Source organism: Balaenoptera physalus (assembly GCF_965194825.1).
Source record: "Balaenoptera physalus genome assembly, chromosome: 10".
Classification (NCBI taxonomy): domain Eukaryota; kingdom Metazoa; phylum Chordata; class Mammalia; order Artiodactyla; family Balaenopteridae; genus Balaenoptera; species Balaenoptera physalus.
In genome coordinates, this window is record NC_138889.1 from 99,846,533 (window position 1) to 99,874,456 (window position 27,924).

At 44.6% G+C, this 27,924-nt stretch overlaps 1 protein-coding gene across 2 annotated transcripts; it reads left to right on the forward strand.

Moving 5' to 3' along the window:
• The first annotated feature begins 1,014 nt into the window (after positions 1–1,014).
• On the forward strand, positions 1,015–26,233 carry F2 (coagulation factor II, thrombin). 2 transcript variants are annotated; one of them, XM_082410773.1, is made up of 14 exons: positions 1,015–1,446; positions 1,828–1,991; positions 2,691–2,715; positions 2,952–3,002; positions 4,443–4,548; positions 4,651–4,787; positions 6,456–6,770; positions 7,116–7,244; positions 7,339–7,465; positions 7,989–8,156; positions 8,742–8,858; positions 9,145–9,326; positions 25,745–25,815; positions 25,970–26,233. In XM_082410773.1, exons 1-14 carry the CDS (start codon positions 1,368–1,370, stop codon positions 26,111–26,113), a joined length of 1,815 nt encoding a protein of 604 aa, XP_082266899.1. In that variant the 5' UTR covers positions 1,015–1,367; the 3' UTR covers positions 26,114–26,233. The 2 variants fall into 2 exon arrangements, with proteins under 2 accessions (XP_082266899.1, XP_082266898.1); XM_082410772.1 differs by having other exon boundaries at positions 1,018–1,446; positions 8,685–8,858.
• Positions 26,234–27,924: the final 1,691 nt, after the last annotated feature.

Below are 27,924 nucleotides of genomic sequence, written 5' to 3' on the forward strand. Positions count from 1 at the left end.
AGCCACCACAGTGAGAAGAAGCCCGCGCACCGAAATGAAAAGAGTAGCCCCCGCTCACCGCAACTAGAGAGAAAGCCCACGCGCAGCAAAGAAGACCCAACACAGCCATAAATTAAAAAAAAAAAAAAAAAAAAAAACCGCTTAGGAGTGGTTTCAACATTACCGTATGTAAGCTAAACCTCAATTTTTAAAATATATAGAAAAATAGGAATGAATATATATGTGTAAAGTAAATATATATATAAATATATAAATATATATATAGGAACTGGGCCACCCAGGCATTAAGCTGATTCGTGGGAGTCGAGTCCTGGTCCTCAGTTCTCTGCCAACCCTCCCTCCCCTGCTCTGCACCGGGCCACTCCCTGTGATCTTCCCAGACTGTACATGTCCGCAGTCCAGACCCTGAACGGCCGGGCCCACAGGACAGCGAGGCGAGAACCTGTGCTCCCTGTGTTCTGCTCTTTGGCCCTCTGTCCTAATTAGACCCAGGACTAATATTTACCTTTCATACTGCGAACTGGAAGTGGGGGAGGGCTGGGCAGAGGTAGTGTGGGACCAGCAGCCACTCTAGGCCTGGCACGGGGCAGTTAGGCAGGGGGAGAGGGAGGGCCCTGCCGTGGAGACCAGGGATTTGAGCTGCCCCTGTTCCGGGGCAGGCCGCGTCCTGGGAGACCTGGGAGAGAAAATAGACCAGAGGGCTTGGCTCCTCCTCCCAGGCAACCACCACACACAAGCACACCCCCCTGGCTCCCAGACAAGGAAGAGGGGAAATGGGACCCTCTATCAGTGGCTGAGAGGCTGGGGCAAATGCTGGCCGGCCCTGCCCCAGTGTGTCCCGGGATAAGGTGGCCACTCTCATCTGGCCACACCCTCGCCTCCATTTTCTTACGTGCATGTGGTGATTACAAAAACCTCCCCACTGGTTTACATCCATATAGCTACTCATTATTAAGTTCTTACTGTATATTCATAATCTCCTTTAGTCCTCACAACAGGATACTCTTCCCACTGTACAGATGAGGAAACAGACACACGAGATCAAAACAACCGTCACCGTGTGCTAGGATTGGAAGGAGCCTCAGGAAGATCTTGTGACCCCACTGGCCCAAGTTCGCCTGTGTCTCTGAGAGGGAGGGGTTGGATGGTGGCTACGCTGGTCTTTGCTCTGGGACTTCCTCCCAGACCACCCATCCCTGGTCCCAGGAGGACCTGTCCTCCCAGATGGCGGGGGTGGACTATCTATCCACCTGTCCCCACGGCCCTGACCTGCTGACCTCTGCCTCCTGGCGGATTTCTTCATGTTAGTTCAACATTAACCCAGAGGGGTCAGGACAAGCCCTCAGAGTCCTGGGAGCGGACACACTATGGCGCACGTCCGAGGCCTGTGGCTACCTGGCTGCCTGGCCCTGGCTGCCCTGTTTAGCCTTGTGCACAGCCAGCATGGTAAGGGGGGCCTGGAAGCTGGGACAGGCTGGCGGACTGGGATGTAGGCCCGTGGGCTGGGGTCCCCTGGCTCGATGGAGAGCACAGGCCCGGCCCCCAGGTGGCTCTCGGCTCACTGTGTCCAGCTTAGGGAAGGAGCCAGGTGCTCAGGGCTGGACAGACAGTGACTACTTCTCTCTTGCAATATGGGGGGTGGGCTGGGGGTGACCCATGAAAGGAGGGTGGCTAGTGGCTGCCGTTAGCAGCCTTTCAGGTCCTGCCACCATCCTAGACACCCCCTTTTTGGAAGCCAGGAGGCAGGCCAGGCTCGCTTCCTGCCCCCATGGTGGCTAAGACAGCCTGGGCCCCTGAGGCCGCTGTCCCACGCCCCTTCTCCCGCAGTGTTCCTGGCCCCTCAGCAAGCACTGTCGCTGCTCCAGCGGGTCCGACGCGCCAACAGCGGCTTCCTGGAGGAGTGGCGGGAGGGCAACCTGGAGCGAGAGTGTGTGGAGGAGCAGTGCAGCCGTGAGGAGGCCTTCGAGGCCCTGGAGTCTCCCAGTGCCACGGTGAGGCCCCAGTGAGGGAGGGCCGGGGGTCCCTCCAAGGGGGCCCAGATGCGGGGGCACCAAGGAGGGGCGCGAGAAGCATCACAGCTCTTTGTTGATAACTTCATCTCTGGGCCCCGTTTCCCTGGGCTGCCCTGATGAGCGGCTCAGCCTGTGTAGGAGGCCCCAGTGCCTGGGCTATGTCAAGGCCCCAGGGTACGGTGAGGCTCCGGGACGCTGGGGGGCACGGGGGCCTCCTCAGTCTTCAGACATCTATGTTGGGATCTCTGGAGACCCTGGCCCTGGCCACATGGCCTCTCAGCTTTAGCTTTGCTGCTGCTTCTGTGCCACCCTTGGGAGGTGGGTCTCTGGTCAGGCCTGGGCCTAGGCCTCAGTGTTCCAGGAGCCCTTTGCAGCTTTCCCTTCCCTGGGGCTCTGCCTGGGCCCCTCTTCTCCAGTCTACCCCACCCAGGGGAATCCCTTTCAATCTTGTCTGGCTGGGGGGCGGGGCGGGAAGGCAGGGAGCTCCCCTCTCCTCAGATACTCTTCTCCGCGGGCTTGGACTTTTAGAAGCAAAAGTAGAAAACTCTGCCACAAACCTCCCCAGAGCATGACCAGGGTAAGGGAAAGGGGAAAGTATAAGGAGAAGACAGGAAGTTTACGAAAAAACAAAACAAAACAGGATCCTACCACAGCCTCACACTCAGCCTTGTTTTTCAGGATGTGTTCTGGGCCAAGTACACAGGTGAGCACTGGGAAGGGTTTGCTCCAGGAAGGGAGTCCTGGGGACCCAGGTTAGGGGGTGCTCCACTCCAGAGAATTTTCTGATCCATCCAATCATCCATTGCTCCACCCACGCCTCTTTCCTTCCTTTCTTCCATGCACGTCCCTTTCTCTCCGTTTCTGAATGTCGTCCCACCCTTCACTTGAACCTGTCCTATCCCTACCTCCATCTCAATGGTGTTTCTGGGTCTTTTCCAGCTTGTGAGTCGGTGAGGAAACCTCGAGAAAAGCTCATTGAATGTCTGGAAGGTGAGGAACTGACATGAGGGTGTGGGGACAGGATAGGAGGGGACAGCCTGGGAGAAGAGCAGAGTAGGGGTGGGGTAGGAGTTGTGGCCCAGGGGTGGTGGCCTCTAGCAGCTGACATTGCCTTTCTGTTCCTGCGGTCAAGGATGTGTCTTTGCACCTGGCTCTGTGCCTGGCAGTCAGTAAGATGATTAATATTGGAGGAACAAATGAATGCACGGGTAATGAAATAATGTTTAAGGCCTCGTTCTCATCGGAGCCCCTGCCCATGCCAATCAGTCTTCCCCATGTCCCCAAGGCAGAGCTTCGATGATGTCACATTCTTTCTCCAAAACCTTGAGTGGCTCCGCATTGCCCCGAGAATAAAGCACAGGCTTCTTAGCCTAGTGAATTTTGCAGGTTCTGATCTTAACCTTCCCTTCCAGCCTTATCTCCCATTGCACCAACCCTGAATCCAGCCCCCCAGCTTGCTGACAGCGAGCACTTCTCTCAACAGGCCAAGATGTTTCTATATCCTGGCCCCTGCTTACATTATCATCTCCCCCTGGAGCAGCCATCAGTGCCTACTGAAAACCCCCCTATCCTTCAAGAATTAGTTCAAATGCCACCACCTTGCTGAGCCTTCAAGGTGCATCCTCCCTCCTCCACAGCATTCTGAATACACCTTTAGTATGACAATAGACCCCACAACATGGAACTCTTTAATCACACTGGCCATGCTTTCATTTGTTAAGTAATTTATTCAATAGACATTTCACTAAGCCCCTGCTGAGTGTCAAGCTCTATGGTTGAGTGCTGGGGATTTTAAGAGAATCAGGGAGCTCACAGTTTCATCAGAAAACAAAAATACAAAACATCAAAGTAATTGATGGAAAAGTTCTGTTTCAGGTGCCAAGAGAATTCCAGGAGAGGGAGCATTTCGTTTGCTGGCAGAATCAAGGACTGCTCCCCAGAAGAAGTAGAGTTTTACTTGGATTTGTGGGATGCACTGATGAATAAATAGGAAAGCATTCCAAGGCAAAGGAAAGAGCACATGCAAAGGCTCTTAGGCACGAGGAGCTAAGATAAAAGGACACCTAGACCAGGGCCAGATTCGGAGAACCTTGTTCACTTTTTCATTCTGCTGGCTATGAGGAGCCACTGAGTATTAGCTCTATGAGGGCAGGGACCTACTTGACTATGACTGTCTTATTCATTGCTGTGTCCTTAGTACCTGGCATAGTGCCTGTCACATGGTTGTCACACAGTGGGCACTCAGTGAATATTTGGTGACTACAGTTAAATGGATTGTAGAACTGCTGGGTACAGAGGAAGTGCTGAGTAAATGCAGGTTAAGGGTCATGGACCAGAGGTAGCTTGGAGGGAATGGACCGATAGCGCTTTACTAGGAGAGAAGCGGGGACAAATCCTCAGTGTAGGAGACCTGGGCTGGTGTCTCTGCAGGTAACTGTGCCGAAGGTCTGGGTATGAACTACCGAGGGAACGTGAGCTTCACCCGGTCAGGCATCGAATGCCAGCTGTGGAGGAGTCGCTACCCACATAAGCCGGAGTGAGTGATGGGCAGGCCTGTCTGCCATGGGGCTGAGAATAGGGGGTGAGGAGACACTGGGGGTGGGAGAGACGCCTTCTGCTGAGCAATTTTCTATTCCAGAATCAACTCTACCACCCACCCTGGGGCTGACCTGCGGGAGAATTTTTGCCGCAACCCAGATGGCAGCATCACTGGGCCCTGGTGCTACACTACGTTCCCCACTGTGCAGAGGGAGGAGTGCAGCATCCCTGTCTGCGGTGAGCTGGGGGAGATCAGGTGGGCACGGCCAAGGCCCATGGGTCTTCATGGGCCTGGCAGCACAGGACGGGAATCAAGATCCTGGCTCCCTTTGAGCTGGCGTTAGTTATTGACAACATATTTGAGCTTGTTGGTTAGTGAATTCAGGAGACCAGAGAGAGTTAGCTTCCAGCCTCCCCCCCTCCGTCCACAGCCTTTGCTTCCTTATGATCCAGGATGTGGCCCATTCTAAATATGCTTTACTTCCTGCTTGAGGCATTCTTCCCTCCAGGAAGCCCTTCCTAACCATTTCAGTCCATGTACCCTTTGCCGAGCATCACAGAGCAAGCCTCGTACAGTCCAGCCCTGCATGATTCTGTGATCATTATTTCCCATGATGTGTCAGCTAGCTATAGCCATAATAACGCTGCAAACCCCACAAAACCCACAAAATCACAAACAGCCACAAAAGCTGGGGGGCATACACCGATAAGCATTTCTTTCCTTTTTTTTTAAGATTTTTTTTTTTGATGTGGACCATTTTTAAAGTCTTTATTGAATTTGTTACAATATTGCTCCTGTTTTGGTTTTTTGGCCATGAGGCATGTGGGATCTTAGCTCCCCGACCAGGGATCGAACCCACACCCCCTGTATTGGAAGGGGAGGTCTTAACCACTGGACCTCCAGGGAAGTCCCGCATTTATTTCTTATGTGTCTGAGGTTCAGCTGGGGTGGCTCTGCTGATCTCAGCTGCACTCGCTCACGCGTCTGTGGGGTCCAGATGTAGGCTGGGCTCGGCTGGTGGCCCTACATCAAATAATCGGTCCAGCTGAGCTTGGCTCCTTGTGTGGGTGGGTCCATGTCTGCTCCATGTGTACTCATTGTGGGGGGAGGCTGAAAGGCAGCAGCTTCTTCCATGGGGGTGGCAGAAATACCAAGCAGTGAGCAGACACACATCTTTAAGCCTAGGCTCAGAACTGGCAGAGTCAGCTCTGCTCACACGCCATTGGCCAAAGCAAGTCCCATGATCAAGGCCAAGGTCAAGAGGTGGACCTTTACACCTTTGCTTGTAAAATAACAGGGCAGAGGATGTGGATCCAGGTGGATCCAGGTAGGAGTAAAGAATTAGTGCCAGTAACTCAATCTACCAAACATGGGTTGCTCTTCTTTGTCCTTCATGCATCCCTGTAGGACCCAGTGCTGGATGCTGGGGCCAGTCTTAGAGCGAGTTGCCAATCATAGTAACAAAAACAGCTACAGTTTACCAAGCCCCCACCCCGAACACCTATGATAAATATGTTGCAGGCATGCTGAAACTGACCTACTGCCTGTGTAGACATCCTCAGTGGATCCCAGCTATCTTTCCTACTGTGCCCTTGTGAAAACACAGAATCCTTAAACTCCAGGCAGTCACTACCAATAGATTACAGATAGCCCAGGAGATGAAACCTGGTTACTATCTCTGGCTTATAATGCACCAGACCCTTATGCCATATCTTTTGTTTAAATCTCTCAATAACCCTGCAAAAATGCATTAGTAATCCCTTTCACAGGCAAGCAGACTGCGGCTCAGAGAGGATAAGTGACTTGAGGTCTATAGGATAAAGGCCGAAAGGCAGGGATTCACATCCTTTCTGGCTCCATGTGTGGTCCCACCCACTCTGCTCCTCTGTTTCCTCACCCACCAGGCCAGGAGCGAGTCACTGTGGAGCTGACCCCAAACTCCGGAGACTTCACAGTGAATCTGTCACCTCAATCGGAAAAGTGCATCCCTGATCGCGGCCAGCAGTACCAGGGGCACCTGGCGGTGACCACACATGGGTCTCCCTGCCTTGCCTGGGCCAGCGAGCGGGCCAAGGCCCTGAGCAAGGACCAGGACTTCAACCCGGCTGTCCCACTGGTGGAGAACTTCTGCCGCAACCCAGACGGGGATGCGGAGGGCGCGTGGTGCTACGTGGCCGGAGAGCCTGGCGACTTTGAGTACTGCGACCTGGACTATTGCGGTGAGAGGGCAGGGCAGGGGGCATGAGACAGAGGACACAGCCTGGAGGGAATAACAAGAACGGTACCTCCCCTGATCTAAGGCTTACCACCTGATCTAAGGCTTACCACTCACCAGTGATTGCATTCATGACACCTGACATTAACCAGGTGGTTGTAATCCTAGCTCCACTTTACAGCTGAGGAAACTGAGCCCCACAGGGTTTGGTTTCCTAGTAACGCAGGTGCGCCTGCGCTCTTAACCTCTACACCAAACGATCTCCGCGGCTGCCTGGGGGCTTGGGGAGGTCAGAGGGTGGGTGAGGAATGGCCTGGCCCAGCCGCAGCTGGTGTCTGGGTCCCTGCAGAGGAGCCGGTGGATGAGGAGGTGGGATATGGGCTGGGCGAGGAACCGGATGCGGCCATAGAGGGACGCACCGCTGCGGACAAGTTTCAGCCCTTCTTCAACGAGAGGACCTTCGGCTCCGGGGAGGCAGGTCAGGCGGCGGCCGGAGGGGCGCGGGGCCGCGGCAAGGGGGCGGGGGCGGGTGTTGCAGCGCTTGGCCCCTCACGGTCGCACTGGCTCTGCAGACTGTGGCCTGCGGCCTCTGTTCGAGGATAAGTTGGTGCAGGACAAAACGGAACAGGAGCTGTTCGATTCCTACATCGAGGGCCGCATCGTGGAGGGCCGGGATGCGGAGATCGGCCTGGCGCCCTGGTGCGTGCTCCCTGCCCCCACCGACCCCTTCCGCACCCGCATCCGGCGCCCTGGGAGACTCCTCCGCCCTCACAGGTCTAGGCTCCACAGACAACCTAGCCCAGCACCAACATCTCATCGAACCCTCACCGCCGCCTTTTGAGATTGGGTTTGCTACTTCTCCAAAGCAGATGGTGAAGCTGAGGGTCAGAGCGCTTAAGTGACTCGCCTCAGTGGTGCTGCTAGTGAATGGGTTACACAGCAGGACTAGATTCCTGTTCTTCTGACCCCAGAGCTGTGCTAGGCTGTGCCAACTCTGGCCTGGAAGAAGCTTGATGAGGGCAGGGGAGGGGTGCAAAAAGCAGGTGGCAGCCCCTCAGTGGCACGTATATGCCCCGGTCCCCAAGGACGGGAAGGTCAAGCCGGGGTCTGGGCCCAGCAGGTAGCTCTGTCCAGTTAGTTCTTAAACCTGGGACTTTGCGCTTGTAGGGCCGGTGGAGGGGCAGCCCTCCCACCTCCTAATGCTTCCCACTTCTTCTCCCAGGCAGGTGATGCTTTTCCGGAAGAGTCCCCAGGAGCTGCTGTGCGGGGCCAGCCTCATCAGTGACCGCTGGATCCTCACTGCTGCCCACTGTCTTCTGTACCCGCCTTGGGACAAGAACTTCACTGAGAATGACCTTCTGGTGCGCATTGGCAAGCACTCCCGCACCAGGTACAGAAGTGGGGGCCCGTGCGTGTCTGGCAGGGGTCTGAGCCCCCCGAGTGACTGTGAGGGGCTCTGGTGACCCTGGGCCACGAGAGATATGTCTGTACATCTCCCACAATAGAAAACCCGATAGGCTCTGCTGTAAAGTCTATATGGCCACGTCCTGACTGAAGCTTGGACCTGGGGACAGAGAAGCTAAGCCTTTGCAGAGAGCAGAATCCTGGCCTGCCCTTAGCACCCTTCCAGGCACCAGAACACGGCCCAGGTGTGACCTCTGATTAGAGGCTGTTTGGATCAGGGCCTACAGGCTGCGTCCCTCCCCCTACCTGCGTGGGCTGTTTGATCCCAAAGCTCTGGGCAACTTCAGGCCAGGAAGAAGCTGCCAGGACAGGAGCCGGCCCTCTCCCCCTCTCTGGTGGCCTGCTGGTTACCCTGACTCCCAGACCCTGAGGGCAGGCAGTTTTCTTCCTCGGGGAACCAGCTGCCCCTCATTGGGTGGCCTACAGCTTCTTTTCTCTGCTGGGGTCTGCACAGCTATGAGCGAAAGATTGAAAAGATCTCCATGCTGGAAAAGATCTACATCCACCCCAGGTACAACTGGAGGGAGAACCTGGACCGGGACATCGCCCTGCTGAAGCTCAAGAAGCCCATCAGCTTCACCGAATATGTCCATCCCGTGTGCCTGCCCGACAAGGAGACAGCAACCAAGTGGGGCGGCCAGAGGGCAGCCGGGGGGTGGCTGGGGGGGCAGCCGTGGGGGTTGGCCAGGGGTCAGGTGGTCGGGGGGCAGCCAGGGGGCTGGTAGCTGAGGGCCTGGGCTGGGTTCTGGGCCTGACTCTGACACCCTATTGCCTTGCTGAAGTTCCTTCCCTTTTCCAGGCCTCAGTGTCTTCCTGCACTGGTGTTTTAGATTCAGGTCTCTAAGGGATGGTGTTGGGGCCAGGAGGTTCCTAGACTGGTCTGTTCTCACTCAGTCCTTCTCCTTTCCCCAAAGGTTGCTCCAGGCTGGATACAAAGGGCGAGTGACGGGCTGGGGCAACCTGAGGGAGACGTGGACAACCAATATGGCTGAGGTGCAGCCCAGCGTGCTGCAGGTGGTGAACCTGCCCATCGTGGAGCGGCCGGTCTGCAAGGCCTCCACCCGGATCCGCATCACCGACAACATGTTCTGTGCTGGTAAAGTCCCCTGGGCATGGCTGGGCAGGCGGGAACAGCAGGGCCTCGGGTTGGGAGGATTGAGACACGTGAGTAGCACAGGCCTGGGTTCAAGTCCTGGCTCTATTCCATTAGGCTGTGTGAGGGTTGAGCAAGATAGTGTATTTAAGGTGTTAGGTGTGGTGCTAGTCACTGGTCAAGTTGTCAGTATATGTGAGCCAGACACCAGCCAGAGGCCACGGGTGGAGGAAAAGCCATTCATTCATTCAGTCGTTCAGCAAATATTTACTGGGTGCTTACTGTGGTCCAGGCAGTATTCCAGGGTGTCCATCAAGGACCCTAACAGATAGGGTCTCCTGTGTCTTCAGAGAGCTTCCTTCCTAGAAGGAGAGTGTGTCAATAAGCAGATCTAGAATAGCAATCCTGATAGGAGAAAAATGAAGCTGAGTAAGGGAGTGAGAGATGGGGATGGGGCGATCGAGACAGAGTGGTTGGAGAAGGCCTCTCTGAGAAGTGATGTTTAAGCAGAGACTAGAAGACATGAAAGAGTGAGCCAGTCTAGAGGAAGTGCACTCCAGACTTGCAGGGACAGCAGGTACAAAGGCCCTGAGGTGGGAGCATGCTTGGCGTGTCTGAGGAGCAGCAGGGAGGCCTGTGTGTCTGGAGGGCAGTAAACACAGGAAGGGCAGCATTGGAAGAGGGGAGAGAGGTGGGCAGGCAGGGGATGGGTGCTTCCTTCAGGGCCTTGAAGGACTTTGACTTTTATTGAGATAGGACATTATTGGAGACTTTGGGGCAGGTGAGTAAACGATCTAACTTAATTTTTAAATTTTTAAAAATTTTAGGTGATTTCAGACTCACAGAAAAGTTGCAAAAATAATACAAAGAATTCCTTTATACCGTCATCCAGATTCTGCCACCGCCTTTGCGTGTGTGTGTGTGTGTGTATTTATACACACACATATACACACTATTTGAGACTAAATTGTACATATGTTGCCTTTTTTACCCATACACTTAAGTATTTCCAAAAAAACAGGGATGTTCTCTGCCATAACCACAGTACATTTATTAAATCAAGAAATTAATAATGATATAATACCTTTGTCTAATTTTTAGACTTCATTTAAATGTTTTCCAGTTGTCCTACTTACTGATGTCTTTTTTAGCAAAAGAAAAAAAAAACGTTTTTCCCACCCAGGATCCAGTCCAGGATCACACACTATACTCAGTTGTCAGTCTTTGTCTTTCATGATTTAGACATATTTGACATGTATAGGCCAGTTATTCTGTAGATTGGCCTCAGTTTGGCTTTCTCTAAGGTTTCCTAATGATCAGATTCAAGCTAAGTGATGTTGTGTCCTTTTCAGGCATATGATGTCTCTGTCCCATAACTGGTGAGATTAACTCTGACCTCTTGGTTAAGGTGGTGTCTGCATCTGCCATGTTTCTCACTGTAAAGTTCTGTTTTCCTTTTTAAGACTAATAAATATCTTGTGGGGAGAAAGTTGAATACTGTCTGTCCTGTTTCTCATCAAATTGTTCTCCTAACTCTGGTAGCTGCCAAATGGTGATTTTCTAATTCTGTCATTCCTTCTACATTTATTAGTTATCATCTTATTGTAGAAGAATTTTCTTTCACTTTGTCACTGTGGACTCATGGGTCCTTTCTTTATTCTAAGGACTATAATTTGTTACTATCATTATTATAATGTTCAAATTATCCCAGGTTTGGCCAGTGGGAGTCAAAAAAAAAAACAAACAACCTGGCTTCTGTGACTTTTGGAGATGTCCTGTCAATCTCTGAGTACTTTCTTACTTTCAGCACAGCAAGATGTTCTAGGTTCATCCTACTTGCCTTCTAGTGGAGAATGGTATTTAGAAACCAAGTTCTGGGTGCCAGGTGTGCACATTGTTACTGTGGTGTCATTGCTCCTAGGCCCCCTTAGCAGACAGAACTAGAAAATACATGTATTATGCATATACCTAAATCTATGTCTGTTCTTTCTATCTATTTATCTATCTAAAACCATGAGATGACACTGAAACCTCCCATTGCAATGCAATAGGATTTTTTTTTAAACATCTTTACTGGAGTATAATTGCTTTACAATGGTGTGTTAGTTTCTGCTTTATAACAAAGTGAATCAGCTATACATATACATATATCCCCATATCTCCTCCCTCTTGCGTCTCCCTCCCACCCTCCCTATCCCACCCCTCTAGGTGGTCACAAAGCACTGAGCTGATCTCCCTGTGCTATGCGGCTGCTTCCCACTAGGTATCTGTTTTACATCTGGTAGTATATATAAGTCCATGCCACTCTCTCACTTCGTCCCAGCTTACCCTTCCCCCTCCCCACGTCCTCAAGTCCATTCTCTACATCTGCGTCGTTATTCCTGTTCTGCCCCTAGGTTCTTCATAACCATTTTTTTCCCCTTTAGATTCCATATATATGTGTTAGCATACGGTATTTGTTTTTCTCTTTCTGACTTACTTCACTCTGTATGACAGACTCTAGGTCCATCCACCTCACTACAAATAACTCAATTTTGTTTCTTTTTATGGCTGAGTAATATTCCATTGTATATATGTGCCACGTCTTCTTTATCCATTCATCTGTCGATGGACACTTAGGTTGCTTCCATGTCCTGGCTGTTGTAAATAGAGCTGCAGTGAACATTGCGGTACATGACTCTTTATGAATTATGGTTTTCATATGCCCAGTAGTGGGATTGCTGGGTCATATGGTAATTCTCTTTTTAGTTTTTTAAGGAACTTCCATACTGTTCTCCATAGTGGCTGTACCAAATTACATTCCCACCAACAGTGCAAGAGGGTTGCCTTTTCTCCACACCCTCTCCAGCATTTATCGTTTGTAGATTTTTTGATGGTGGCCATCCTGACTGGTGTGAGGTGATACCTCATTGTAGTTTTGATTTGCATTTCTCTAATGATTAGTGATGTTGAGCATTCTTTCATGTGTTTGTTGGCCATCTGTATATCTTCTTTGGAGAAATGTCTATTTAGGTCTTCTACCCATTTTTGGATGGGGTTGTTTGTTTTTTGATATTGAGCTGCATGAGCTGCTTGTAAATTTTGGAGATTGGTCCTTTGTCAGTTGCTTCGTTTGCAAATATTTTCTCCCATTCTGAGGGTTGTCTTTTCGTCTTGTTTATGGTTTCCTTTGCTGTGCAAAAGCATTTCAGTTTCATTAGGTCCCATTTGTTTATTTTTGTTTTTATTCCCATTTCTCTAGGAGGTGGGTCAAAAAGGATCTTGCTGTGATTTATGTCACAGAGTGTTCTGCCTATGTTTTCCTCTAAGAGTTTGATAGTGTCTGGCCTTACATTTAGGTCTTTAATCCATTTTGAGTTTATTTTTGTGTATGGTGTTAGGGAGTGTTCTAATTTCATTCTTTTACATGTAGCTGTCCAGTTTTCCCAGCACCACTTACTGAAGAGGCTGTCTTTTCTCCATTGTATACTCTTGCCTCCTTTATCAAAGATAAGGTGACCATATGTGTGTGGGTTTATCTCTGGGCTTTCTATCCTGTTCCATTGATCTATATTTCTGTTTTTGTGCCAGTACCATACTGTCTTTTTTTTTTTTTTTTAAAGGAACTCCTTTATTTATTTATTTATTTATTTATTTTTGGCTGTGTTGGGTCTTCGTTTCTGTGCGAGGGCTTTCTCTAGTTGCAGCAAGCGGGGGCCACTGTTCACCACAGTGTGCGGACCTCTCACTATCGCGGCCTCTCTTGTTGTGGAGCACAGGCTCCAGACGCGCAGGCTCAGTAGTTGTGGCTCACGGGCCTAGTTGCTCCACGGCATGTGGGATCTTCCCAGACCAGGGCTCGAACCCGTGTCCCCTGCATTGGCAGGCAGATTCTCAACCACTGCGCCACCAGGGAAGCCTCCCTACTGTCTTGATTACTGTTGCTTTGTCTGAAGTCAGGGAGCCTGATTGCTCCAGCTCTGTTTTTCTTTCTCAAGATTGCTTTGGCTATTCGGGGTCTTTTGTGTTTCCATACAAATTGTGAAATTTTTTGTTCTAGTTATATGAAAAATGCCATTGGTAGTTTGATAGGGATTGCATTGAATCTGTAGATTGCTTTGGGTAGTATAGTCATTTTCACAATGTTGATTCTTCCAATCCAAGAACATGGTATATCTCTCCATCTGTTTGTATCATCTTTAATTTCTTTCATCCATGCCTTACAGTTTTCTGCATACAGGTCTTTTGTCTCCTTAGGTAGGTTTATTCCTAGGTATTTTATTCTTTTTGTTGCAGTGGTAAATGGGAGTGTTTCCTTAATTTCTCTTTCAGATTTTTCATCATTATTGTATAGGAATGCAAGAGATTTCTGTGCATTAATTTTGTATCCTGTTACTTTACCATATTCATTGATTAGCTCTAGTAGTTTTCTGGTAGAGTCTTTAGGAGTCTCTATGTATAGTATCATGTCATCTGAAAACAATGACAGCTTTACTTTTTCTTTTCTGATTTGGATTCCTTTTATTTCTTTTTCTCTGATTGCTATAGCTAAAACTTCCAAAACTATGTTGAATAATAGTGGTGCAAGTGGGCAACCTTGTCTTGTTCCTGATCTTAGTGGAAATGGTTTCAGTTGTTCACCATTGAGAACGATGTTGGCTGTGGGTTTGTCATATATGACCTTTATTATGTTGAGGTTAGCTCCCTCTATGCCTACTTTCTGGAAGGTTTTTATCATAAATGGGGGTTGAATTTTGTCGAAAGCTTTTTCTGCATCTATTGAGATATCATATGGTTTTTCTCCTTCAATTTATTAATATGTTGTATCACATTGATTGATTTGCGTATATTGAAGAATCCTTGCATTCCTGGGATAAACCCCACTTGATCATGGTGTACGATCCTTTTAACATACTGTTGGATTCTGTTTGCTAGTATTTTGTTGAGGATTTTTGCATGTATGTTTATCAGTGATATTGGCCTGTAGTTTTCTTTCTTTGTGACATCTTTGGCTGGTTTTGGTATCAGGGTGATGGTGGCCTCATAGAATGAGTTGGGGAGTGTTCCTCCCTCTTGCAATGCAATAGGATTAATTTTAGCTTCTCCCTTTCCACATTTGTAACAGTCTCTGTTGATAATGAGAAATCTGACTCCTATTATCTGTAATGTATTTACTTATTTGGTTAATACAAGAATACACAGTTTGAGAATCACTCATCCATGGCTGTGAAGAATAATCCTACAAGCTAGAGTTTAGCATTTCTTCATGGTTGTTTCTGTTTTTAGCCTGAATATATATATATATATATATATATATATATATATATATATATATATATATATATAAATAGTCACAGTACTGTGTCTAAAAGTAACTTGGGTAATTATTACCCCCTTCCCTGTGTTATCTATTTAAAATACAGTTAGGCTCATTTGTTTCATGATTGTATTCAATTTTGGGTCCTCCCTCCCATCTTTGTTGTTTTTACTTGTTTATTTTTGGACTGTAGGCATACCTTGTTTTATTATGCTTTGCTTTATTTATTTACATATTTTTTATTTTATTTAAATATAGTTGATATACAATATTATATTAGTTTCAGGTGTACAACATAGTGATTTTTTTAAAATAAATTTTTATTTATTTATTTATTTATTTATTTATGGCTTGTTGGGTCTTCGTTTCTGTGCGAGAGCTTTCTCCAGTTGTGGCAAGTGGGGGCCTCTCTTCATCGTGGTGTGTGGGCCTCTCATTATCGCAGCCTCTCTTGTTTCGGAGCACAGGCTCCAGACGCGCAGGCTCAGTAGTTGTGGCTCATGGGCCTAGTTGCTCCGTGGCATGTGTAATCTTCCCATACCAGGGCCCGAACCCACGTCCCCTGCATTGGCAGGCAGACTCTCAACCACTGCACCACCAGGGAAGCCCCCAACATAGTGATTTAATGTTTTTATAGATTATACTCCATTTAAAGTTATTACAAAATAATGGCTGTATTTCCTGTGCAATATATCCTTGTGACTTACTTATTTTATACATAGTAGTTTGTATCTCTTAATCCCCTAGCCCTATCTTGCCCCTCCCCCCTTCCCTTTCCCCACTGGTAACTCCTAGTTTGTTCTCTCTATCTGTGCGTCTGTTTCTGTTTTGCTGTATTTACTCATTTGTTTTATTTTTTAGATTCCACATATAAGTGATAACACAGTATTTGTTTTTCTTAGTCTGACTTATTTCACTAAGCATAGTACCCTCTAGGTCCATCCATGTTGTTGCAAGTGGCAGAATTTCATTCTTTTTTATGGCTGAGTAATATTTATTTTATATATATATATATATATATATATATATATATATATATATATATATATATATACACCCCACATCTTCTTTATCCATTCATCTGTTGATAGACACTTAGGTTTGTGCTTTGCGTTATTGCCCTTCCCAGATATTGGTTTTCTTTTACAAATTGAAGGTTTGTGGTAATCCAGCGTCAAGGAAGTCCATCAGTGCCATTTATCCAACAGCATTTGCTCACTTCATGTTTCTGTGTCACATTTTAGTAATTCTTAAAATGTGTCAAATTTTTGCATTATTATTATATTTGTTACGGTGAACTGTGATCAGTGATCTTTGGTGTTACTAATGCAATTGTTTTGGGGCATCATGAGCTGTGCCAAGACAGCAAACTGTGTGTTCTGACTGCTCCACCAGCCAGCCATTCCCCCATCTCTGTCTCTTTCCTGAGGCCTCCGTATTCCCTGAGACACAACAATATTGAAATTAGGTCAATCAATAACCTTACAGTGGCCTCTAAGTGTTCAAGTGAAAGGTAGAGTTGCATGTCTCTCATTTTAAATAAAAAGCTAGAAGTGATTAAGCTTAGTGAGGAAGGCATGTCTAAAGCCAAGACAGGCCAAAAGCTAGGCCTCTTGTGTCAAACAGTTAGCCACTCTGTAAATGCAAAGGAAAAGTTCTTGAAGGAAATTTTTAAAAAAATTTTTCTTCATTGGAGAGTTTATTTTTAAAAATTAATTTCTTGAAGGAAATTAAAAGTGCTATTCTAGTGAATACATAAATAAGAAAGCAAAACAGCCTTATTGCTGATATGAAGAAAGTTTTAGTGGTCTGGATAGAAGATCAAATCAGCCATAACATTCCCTTAAGCCAAAACTTTGAAGCTAACAGAGATTGATTCATGAGGTTTAGGGAAAGAAGCTGTCTTCATAATATAAAACGACAAGGTAAAGCAACAAGTTATTCAGAAGATTTAGCTAAGATAATTCATGAAAATGACTATACTAAACAACTGATTTTCAATGTAGACAAACAGCCTTATATTGGAAGGAGATGCCATCTAGGGCTTTCATAGTTGGAGAGGAGAAGTCACTGCCTGGCTTCAAAGCTTTAGAGGACAGGCTGGCTCTTTTGTTAGGGGCTGATACAGCTGGCAACTTTAAGTTGAAGCCAATGTTCATTTACCATTCTGAAAATCCTAGGGCCCTTAAGAATTATGCTAACTCTACTCTCCCCGTGCTCTCTAAATGGAACAACAAAGCCTGATGACAGCACATCTGTTTACAACATAGATTACTGAATATTTTAAGCCCACTGTTGAGACCTACTGCTCAGAAAAAAAAAGATTCCTTTCAAAATATTCCTTCTTATTGACAATGCACCTGGTTACCCAAGAACTGTGATGAAGGCATACCACAAGATTAACGTTTTCATGCCTGCTAACATAACGTCCATTCTGCAGCCCATGGATTAAGGAGTAATTTTTTCTTTCAAGTCTTATTATCTTAATGAATACATTTCATAAGGCTAAAGCTGCCATAGATAGTGATTCCCCTGATGGATCTGGGCAAAGGAAATTGAAAACCTTCTGGAAAGGATTCACCATTCTAGATGCCATTAAGAACATTTGTGATTTCAATGGAACAGGATAGAAAGCCCAGAGATAAACCCACACACCTATGGTCAACTAATCTATGACAAAGGAGGCAAGGATATACAATGGAGAAAAGACAGTTTCAGTAAGTGATGCTGGGAAAACTGGACAGCTACATGTAAAAGAATGAAATTAGAACACTCCCTAACACCGTACACAAAAATAAACTCAAAATGGATTAGAGACCTAAATGTAAGACCGGACACTATAAAACTCTTAGAGGAAAACATAGGAAGAACACTCTTTGACATAAATCACAGCAAGATCTTTTTTGATCCACCTCTTAGAGTAATGGAAATAAAAACAAAAATAAATGGGACCTAATGAAACTTAAAAGCTTTTGCAAAGCAAAGGAAACTACAATCAAGACGAAAAGACAACCCTCAGAATGGGAGAAAATATTTGCAAACGAATCAATGGACAAAGGATTAATCTCCAAAATATATAAACAGCTCATGCAGCTCAATATTAAAAAAAGCAAACAACCCAATCCAAAAATGGGCAGAAGACCTAAATAGACATTTCTCCAGAGAAGACATACAGATGGCCAAGAAGCACATGAAAAGCTGCTCAACATCACTAATCATTAGAGAAATGCAAATCAAAACTACAATGAGTTATCACCTCACACCAGTTAGAATGGGCATCATCAGAAAATCTACAAACAACAACTGCTGGAGAGAGGGTGTGGAGAAAAGGGAACCCTCTTGCACTGTTGGTGGGAATGTAAATTGATACAGCCATTATGGAGAACAGTGTGGAGGTTCCTTAAAAAACTAAATAGAATTACCATATGACCCAGCAATCCCGCTACTGGGCATATACCCAGAGAAAACCATAATTCAAAAAGACACATGCACCCCAATGTTCATTGCAGCACTATTTACAATAGCCAGGTCATGGAAGCAACCTAAATGCCCGTCGACAGACGAATGGATAAAGATGTGGTACATATATACAATGGAATATTACTCAGCCATAAAAAGAAATGAAATTGGGTCCTTTGTAGAGCCATAGATGAATCTAGAGACTGTCATACAGAGTGAAGTAAGTCAGAAAGAGGAAAACAAATATCGTATATTAACACATATATGTGAAACCTAGAGAAATGGTACAGATGAACTGGTTTGCAGGGCAGAAATAGAGACACAGGTGTAGGAAACAAACGTATGGATACCAAGGGGGGAAATTGGCGGGGGTGGTGGTGGTGGTGGGATGCACTGGGAGATTGGGATTGACATGTATACACTAGTATGTATAAAATAGATAACTAATAAGAACCTGCTGTATAAAAAAACAAAATTCAAATATTCAAAAAAAAATTTATGATTTCATGGAAAAAGGTCAAAATATCAATATGAACAGGAGTTTAGAAGAAGTTGTTCCAACCCTCATGGATGACTTTGAGGGGTTCAAGACATCAGTGGAGGAAATAACTGCAGATGTGGTGAAAATAGCAAGAGAACTAGAATTAGAAGTGGAGCCTGAAGATGTGACTGAATTGCTGCCATCTTACGATAAAACTTTAATGGATAAGGAGAAAGTGGTTTCTCGCGATGGACTCTATTGCTGCTAAAAATACTGTGAAGATTGTTGAAATGACAACAAGGGATTTAGAACATTACGTAAACTTAGTTGATAAAGCAGTGGTAGGGTTTGAGAGGATTGACTCCTAGTTTGAAGGAAGTTCTTCTGTGGGTAAAATGCTATCAAATAGCACTGCATGCTGCAGAGAAACTGTTCTTGAAAGGAAGAGTCCATCAGTGGGGCAAACTTCATTGTTGTCTTATTTTAAAACATTGCCATGGCCACCCCATCTTCAGCACCACCACCCTGATCAGTCAGCAGCCATCCACATGGAGGCAAGACCCTCCACCAGCAAAAAGGTTACAATTTGCTGGAGGTTCAAATGACGGTTAGCATTTTTTAGCAACAAAATATTTTTTTTTTATTAAGGTGTAGTTGATGTACAATAAGTTTTAGGTATACAACATAATGATTCACAATTTTAAAGGTTATATTCCATTTATAGTTATAAAATATTGACTGTATTCCCTGTTTGTACAGTATATCCTTGTAGATTATTTATTTTATACATAGTAGTTTGTATGCAACAAAATATTTTTAAATTCAAGTATGTGTATATATATTTTTTATTCATTTATTTAGTTATTTTTGGCTGTGTTGGGTCTTCGTTGTTTCACGCGGGCTTTCTGTAGTTGTGGTGAGCGGGGGCTACTCTTCGTTTGGTGCGCGGGCTTCTTACTGCAGTGGCTTCTCTTGTTGCGGAGCATGGGCTCTAGGCGCACGGGCTTCAGTAGTTGTGGCTTGCGGGCTCTAGAGCACAGGCTCAGTAGTTGTGGCGCATGGGCTTAGTTGCTCCACAGCATGTGGGATCTTCCCGGACCAGGGATCGAACCCGTGGCCCCTGCATTGGCAGGTGGATTCTTAACCACTGCGCCACCAGGGAAGTCCTGTATATATTTTTTGACATAATGCTATTGCACTCTTAATAGACTATAGTATACTGTAGACATAACGTTTATATGCACCAAGAAACCAAAAAATTCATATGACTTGCTTTATTGTGGTGGTCTATAACCTAACCCACAGTATCTCCAAGGTGTGCCTGTATTAACATGGTCTAAAAATCAGATTCTTTATACAGGTACACTCAGAGAATGACACTCCCCTTTTCCTCCTGTCCTGTTCCCACCTCCTTCCTTTGCACCCCATTTCCATCCAGGCCCTGCAGTTAACCAGTCTCAGTAGTTTGAGGTTTATTCTTCTTCTGTTTCTTTTTGCACAAATGAGCAGACACATGTATATTTTCTTATTTTTCCCTTTTCACAGAGTAGCACAGTATAGATATTCTTTTGTACTTTGCTTTTTTCACCTAATGTATCCTGAAAATTCATTCCATTTTGGTTATAGAGCTTTTCCTTATTAAAAAAAAATTTTATATGTCTGTGAGTCTGTTTCTGTTTTGTAAGTAAGTTCATTTATATCATTTCTTAAGATTCCACATGTAAGTGATATCATATGATGTTTGTCTTTGTCTGACTTGCTTCATTTAGTATGATAATCTCTAGGTCCATCCATGTTGCTACAAATGGCATTATTTCATTCTTTTTTGTGGCTGAGTAGTATTCCACTGTGTGTGTGTGTGTGTGTGTGTGTGTGTGTGTGTGTGTGTTCGTGTGTGTGTATATATATATACACACACACGCACATCTTATATCATCTTTATCCATTCATAGAAAACAAACTTACCACACAAACTTCCCGTTGGTTACCAAAGGGGAAAGGAGAGGGGAGGGATAAATTAGGAATTTGGGATTAGCATATACAAACAACTATATATAAAATAGATAAATAACAAGGTCCTACCGTATAACACAGGGAACTATATTCGATATCTTGTTATAAACTACAATGGAAAAGAATATGAAAAAAATATATGTATAACTGAATTACTGCTGTACACTAGAAACTAACACAGCATTGTAAATCAACTATATTTCAATAAAAAAGAAAATTTTATAGTCACATTAGGAGGATGTGTGATAGTGTCTTCAACCATTTCCTGTGTATGGGTATTTAGATTTCCGATATTTTGTAATTGAACATCTTTTTATATGCTTAATGACCATTTTTATATCTTTTTTTGTGAATTGTCTGTTCATGTTTTTATGGTCCATTTTTTGGTCCCTCTCCCATCATTTTTAAAGAGTTCTTCATATGTTAGTGATTTAGGCCTCTATTTGTGATATACTTTGCAAATATTTTCTTCCAGTTTCTTTTTCTTTATCCTTTATTATTTTTTGGCCATCCAATTAAATTTTTTTATGTAGTCAAATTTATTAATCTTTCATTTTACTGCACCTGGATTTTGAGTCAGAGTTAAAAGAACCTTCCTTATACCCAGGTCATAGAGAAATTCATTCATATTTTCTTCTAGTACTTGGTTTCATTTTTCTACACTCCGATCTCCGAGTCATTTGGAGTTTATTCTTGCATACGATGTAAGGTATGTATCTAATTTATCTTTTTCTAAATGGCTAATAAGCTGTCTCTATACCATTTATTAAAAACTCTGTCTTTGGGGACTTCCCTGGTGGCGCAGTGGTTAAGAATCCACCTGCCAATGCAGGGGACATGGGTTCGAGCCCTGGTCCGCGAAGATCCCACATGCCGCAGAGCAACTAAGCCCATGTGCCACAACTACTGAGCCTGTGCTCTAGAGCCCGCGAGCCACAACTACTGAGCCTGCGAGCCACAGCTGCTGAAGCCTGTGTGCCAAGAGCCCATGCTCGCAACAAGAGAAGCCACCGCAATGAGAAGCCTGCACACCACAACAAAGAGTAGCCCCCGCTCGCCACAACTAGAGAAAGCCCACATGCAGCAACAAAGACCCAATGCAGCCAAAAATAAATAAATAAAATTTTAAAAATACTAAAAAAAAAAAATTCTGTCTTTGCCCCAGTAATTTGAGATGTTGCCTTTATCACATACTAGGTTTCTATGTGTGCTTAAGTCTGTTTCTGGACATTCTGTTTGGGTCTTCTGGTCTGTTGTCTATTCTGTTAAAATGTTGTCTTGTTTTCATTATAGAGGCTTTAGAGTATGTTTTAATATCTGGTAGAGCTTGTCTTCTCTTGTAGTTTTTCTTTTCCAGTGTTTTCCTTGCAATTCTTGCATGTTTGTTTTTCCACATGAATTTTAGTATCAACTTATCTAGCTCTATAAAAAACTTGTGGGTATTTTTATTGGGATTACATTAAAGTTATAAATTAGGGAGAACTGACTTCTTTTTGATGTTGAGCCATTCTATCCAAGGACAAGAAATGTCTTTCAATTTGTTCAAGTCTATATTGTATCTTGTGCTACAGTGTCTTCTCTTATGGTTTTTTTCCTCCTTGGCACCTTATTTTATATATTTGTGTTTTCTTTCTTATTTTTCTTGAGTAAATTAGCTACTGATTGGAAACAAACAAACAAAATACCTAAGAATTTGACTTATTAATTAGGCTTATTATTTTTCTATTTTGTACCTCATTAATTTCTGCTTTGATCTTAATTTTTTTCCCTTATGCTTCCTTTTGGTTCACTTTGCTTTTCTTTTTCTAAAAGCTTTTTGAGCTGCCAATTTGGTCAATTTATTTTTTATTTTATTTTATTTTTAAAATTATTTATTTGGTTGCGCGGGGTCTTAGTTGTGGGTCGCCAGCTCCTTAGTTGTGACACACCGTCCCCTTAGTTGTGGCATGTGAACTCTTAGTTGTGGCACGCATGTGGGATCTAGTTCCCTAACTAGGGATTGAACCCAGGCCCCTTGCATTGGGAGCTCGGAGTCTTATCCACTGCACCACCAGGGAAGTCCCTGGTTAATTTATTTTTGATCTTTAATTTTTACTGAGTAGGGCTATGAATGGAAAACACCATTCATGGAAAACACTATGTTTGTTTGAATTATTGAATTATGTTTGAATTATTTTTTTTTTTCGAAACTCTCTAATTTCAGTGTGTATTCTCCTTTCACTCAAGAGTTAATAGGTGGTTTTAAAATTTCCAGATGGGAGGGCCCTTTAGCATTTTGATTTTCAGTTTTGCTGCATTATAATCCAGGAATATAGTTTGTAATATTTCTACTTTATGGAACTGATTTTTCTGAGAACCGTTTGATCAATTTCTGTGAATGTACATGTGTGCTTGAGGTGTGTAGATGTGTTCTCCTTTATCCATGTGTAAAGTTCAATATATATATATATATATCTCCATAAATGTACCTTATCAGTTGTTATTTAGGTCATTTATATCCTTGTTTATTTTCAGTTCACTTGATATGTCTTGTACTGAGTTTGGTGTGTTGAATTCTATTATTAATGTATTTCTGTCTATCTCCTTGCGTCATTTATAGTCTTTTACTTTATAAAGGCAGTTGCTGTGTTATTTGGTGCAGATATTTATAACTGTTAATTATTCATTGTGAATTGTGGCTTTTAGCACTAAAAGTGTCCTTTATTTTCAACTTCAGCTTCACTATCCCTGCTCTCTGTTTCCATTCTCCTGATATACTTTTGTCCATCCCTTTAACTTTAGCCTCTATGAATCACTTTGTTTTGTCTCATATATAGCATCATTGAGTCTTGCTTTGTGAGTCGAATTAAAAATCTTTTTGTTTTTTAAAAAGTGAGTTAAGCCCATTCATATTTACTGATATGATTAATAGAATTAGTATCTCATATGATTTTGTTATTTTTGTGTATATTATGTTTCATTTACTGTGTTTTATCCCTGTGTGATCTTCTCTTTACTTTTCAAATAATTTCATATATTTAGTAAGGTTTGCATTTTTGTTCTACTCATTATCTTTGGTCTTACACCTTTTTGAAATGCCCTTAGTTTCTTATATTCTTTTGTTACAATCAGTGAGTTTACTTTCCTCTTTCTCTTCTCCTCTCATACTTTTAGTTGTATTTTTTCTACTTGTCAGACAGTTAATCAGTCCTTTTGCTGAAGCATTCATCTCCTGGTTGGATGAAGCTTGTCCACTAGTCGATTTTTCAAGAAGGGTTATGGGTATAGAACTTCCTGAGTTTTTATGTGTTTATAACTGGTTTTCTGTAGCCTTGACACCTGAAGCTCAGCATGATTGAATATAAAATCCATGGTTCACATTTTCCTTCCTTGAATTTTTTGAAAATATAGCTTTATTATTGCTTGCTTTGTATGTTGGTTTTGAAATCTGATGCCAGTGTAATTCTTTTGCTTTTATAAGGGAGCTGGGTTTTTTGCTTGGAGGCGTTGAAGGTTTTTTCTTCATCTTTGAAGTCTCAGTTTTTTTTAGGATACGTCTCAGAGTTCAGTGTTTCAGATCAGTTTTGCCAGGTTCCCAGTGGATCCTTTCAATATGCACATCCAATCTTTTATTTCTGTGAAGTTTTCTTGGACTACATTATACATATTAATTCTGTTCCATTGCTTTCTTTTTCTTCTTGAGGGACTCATTTCTTCAGTCGGAGTTCCATTTCGACCACTTTCTGCTTTTAATTACTTCCCATTGTTTTGTCCATTTATTTTTTTATTTTTATTTTTGGCTGCATCAGGTCTTAGTTGCAGCACACAGGATCTTTGTTGCGGTACGCGGGCTCTCTAGTTGAGGCACGTGGGCTCAGTAGTTGTGGCGTGTGGGCTTTGTTGCCCCGCGGCATGTGGGATCTTAGTTCCCTGACCAGGGATCAAACCTGCGTCCCCTGCATTGCAGGAAGGATTCTTTACCACTGGACCACCAGGGAAGTCCCTGTCCATTTATTTTTAATTTTTGAATTAAAAAATTTTTTTGATTTATTTTTATTTATTTTATTTTTGGCTGGGTTGGGTGTTTGTTGCTGCGCACGGGCTTTCTCTAGTTGTGGCGAGCGGGGGCTACTCTTCATTGTGGTGCACGGGCTTCTCATTGCAGTGGCCTCTCCCGTTGCGGAGCACGGGCTCTAGGCGGGTAGGCCTCAGCAGCTGAGGCACGCAGGCCCAGCAGCCGTGGCTTGCAGGCTCTAGACACAGGCTCAACAGTTGTGGTGCACGGGCTTAGTTGTTCCACGTCATGTGGGATCTTCCCAGACCAGGGCTTGAACCCGTGTCCCCTGCATTGGCAGGCAGATTCTTAACCACTGTGACACCAGGGAAGTCCCTAATTTTTGAATTTCTGATTCATTCATTTTCACATACCAAAAATTTGCTTGAGGATATTTAATTCAGTTAGTTTTCTTGTTTCATGGTTGTGTTTGGGAAAGAATTTTTGTTAGCTGAGGTATTTTTGTTCTTATTGTTTTCCTATAGTATCTTGGTATAGATCTACTTACTTTTCATCTATTTCATCTATTCATTTTGTAGATTTGGGGTTATTTACAAGATTCCTAATTCATTGCATCCACTTCTTTGATCTAGTGGATATTTTTCCCTCCTCATCTCCACACAAGTTTTGATATTAGATGTACAGTTAAAGTGGTTTGAAGTTTGGGTGTTCTCTGTATTCGAGTTATGTTGAAGGTGTGGTTTTTGTGTAGCTTTGTTGTTGTTCTTCATGTTGTTTGTGGAGGATATGTGGAGATATTTGGATAAAGGTAACTGCCATAATTCTCATTATTCTCTCACCTGTCAGTTTAATGTGTTTTTTTTAAGTCATTCTGCTTATTGGGTGGAGAATGGATTGTAGGCAGCAAAAGTAGAACTAGGGAAACTAGTGGTTCAGGGGAGAGGTGTATGTGATGGGACCAGGTGCAGAAGTGGTGAGGAGTGGTTGGATTGGGGATGTACGTTGAAGATTGAGCTGGCAAGGTTTGCCTAAGAATTGGATGTGTGGGGTGAGGAAATGAGCAGAGTCAAGGATGGCTAGGAGTCGTCACTGGACACTCACCAGCAGTATCTCTTGAAGGGGAGAGTGGCTGGAGTGTGAGCTATACCCCTCCCTGAGTACTGCTGTTCTCTCTCAAGGTTACAAGCCCGGTGAAGGGAAACGAGGGGATGCTTGTGAAGGCGACAGTGGGGGACCCTTTGTCATGAAGGTAAGCTGAGTTCCCAGAAGGCCAGGAGCTGGTGGGTAGATCCTCCTGGGGTGGATGAGGAGGGACCCAAGTTTTCAGAAACAATTGCTTGACAGGGTAATACTGACACTACCTTGGACTTGACTCTATTGGAAATCCCATGTTTCTTCCTCAGAGCCCCTTTAACAACCGCTGGTATCAAATGGGCATCGTCTCATGGGGTGAAGGCTGTGACAGGGATGGAAAATATGGCTTCTACACACATGTGTTCCGCCTGAAGAAGTGGATACAGAAGGTCACTGAACGGTTTGGAAGTTAGGGGGCGACCCACATTCTAGGCTCCTCACTGCAAAATCACAGAAGCCAATCCAGTGAAAGAATTATTTTTGTGGCTTGTTCCTAAAACTATATTTCTCAATAAAAGTGACTCTATCACTGAGCCTCAGTGCTCACAGTGCTGTTCATGGGTAGCTCAGGAAGAGCCAATCCTACTACTGGACAAGCAGGACTTAAAGAATCCACCACCCCTAGAACAGGGTCCAGTGAGAGGGGAGATGGCAGCCTGAATTTATGAGCATTTAAAATGTTCCAGACTTGGGGCTTTAATAGATTATTTCATTTAATCCTCACAAAAGGTAGTAAACTGAGACTTGGAGAAGTTCCTTGTCCAAGGTCACATGGCTAAGAAGAGTCAAAGTCTGACTTGAAATATAGGAAATACTGAAGCCTGTGCTTTTAGCCACTCTAGGCTGTGAAGAGCTGTGCTGGGACCAGAGAAGAGGCTGGAGGAGGGTAGGCTAGTGAGGCGGGGAGTAGTTACATCTTTCTTATGTTATTAAAATATCAGATCTGTGCCACCCAAAGGCTCAGTATTTTAAGTGTCTTCACTCGCGAGGGTTGTGGGATAGCAGTTCTGAGTAGGGGCCCTAGCACCAGACTGCCTGGGTTCATATTCTGGCTCCAGCCTTAAAAGTGATAATCATGGGAATTCCCTGGTGGTCCAGTGGTTAGGACTCCACGCTTCTAATGCCAGGGCCCAGGTTCCACCCCTGGTCAGGGAACTAGGATTCCACAAGCCATGCAGCATAACCAAAGGAAAAAAAAAAAGGGGGGGATAACCATGGTTAAGTCACTTGACCTCCCTGAGCCTCGGTTCCCTTAGTATAAGATGTATATAATGACATTACTTACCTAATAAGGTTTTGAGGATTAAATGAGGCCATTTGCACGTGTACTTAGCAAAATGCCTGGTACCGGGTCAGCTCCCCGTTATGTCGCTGCTGCTTTTATTCTCACTACTGCCTGGCATGGTGAAAGTTCCTCTGCCACTTCCCACTTCCCTCTCTGGTCTCTGAAATAGCATAGTGTTGAAGTTGCTGCTTCCTGGAGTTTCTACTCTCACAGCAGTTATCAGACTTGAGTAATTTGTTTTTCAGAGAAATGGGAACAAGAAGATGTAGAAGTGGATTCTTACAGGGTTTGGGCAAAATCTTAGGAGTCACAGAACTTTCAAAATGCCTTTTCACAGCACATTCTTCAAGGTTACTGCTGGCAGAGGTTACTGTCTGGGATGGAGCACGGCTCTGACACATCGTTGCCCTTCCATGTAGCTCCAGAGTTTCTAGCTGACATTGGTGTATTGCTCTTCCTGTTGGGTGCATTTATGACTCGGGGAAGGAGGCACTACAGCCTACGATAACGCGTGACAGCGAGTTGCCACTGGTGTGAGGTGCTGATCACTTGGTGACCGTCGAGGACTGTTGAGAAGTCTCACCCCTGGGCTTGGAGGGGGTGGAGGACGGGTGCCTTGTGGTCACCTTCTCACCCTAGGATCTAAGATCTTTAGATATCATGGCTTAAAGCAGGAAGGGACTTAAGGTAGGTAACATTTACCCCCCTCCCCTCCCCTTTTTTTCCATTCCCATTTTTTAATACATGAGGGAAGAGAGAATTAGGACTGAGTTCTAATTCTTCCTCATTCTTCGGTTCTAGTTGACCAGAAAGGGTAAAACTGGGAACTCAGTGAGCTTGCAGGATCTTGACAGCCCTGAGCTTTAACCAGAGCAGGGGGAAGGGATTAAAAGTTAGTTGTAATACCCCAAAATCTGGTTTTTAAACAAGGGCGCACGT

What these genes read in the sequence shown, in the direction of transcription:
- F2 (XM_082410772.1), top strand. Translation starts at nt 1,368, where the DNA reads ATGGCGCACGTCCGAGGCCTGTGGCTACCTGGCTGCCTGGCCCTGGCT. An exon ending in GCTCATTGAATGTCTGGAAG is followed by an intron (nt 3,003 to 4,442) that starts GTGAGGAACTGA and finishes GTGTCTCTGCAG; the next exon opens with GTAACTGTGCCGAAGGTCTG. An exon ending in GACAAGGAGACAGCAACCAA is followed by an intron (nt 8,859 to 9,144) that starts GTGGGGCGGCCA and finishes CTTTCCCCAAAG; the next exon opens with GTTGCTCCAGGCTGGATACA.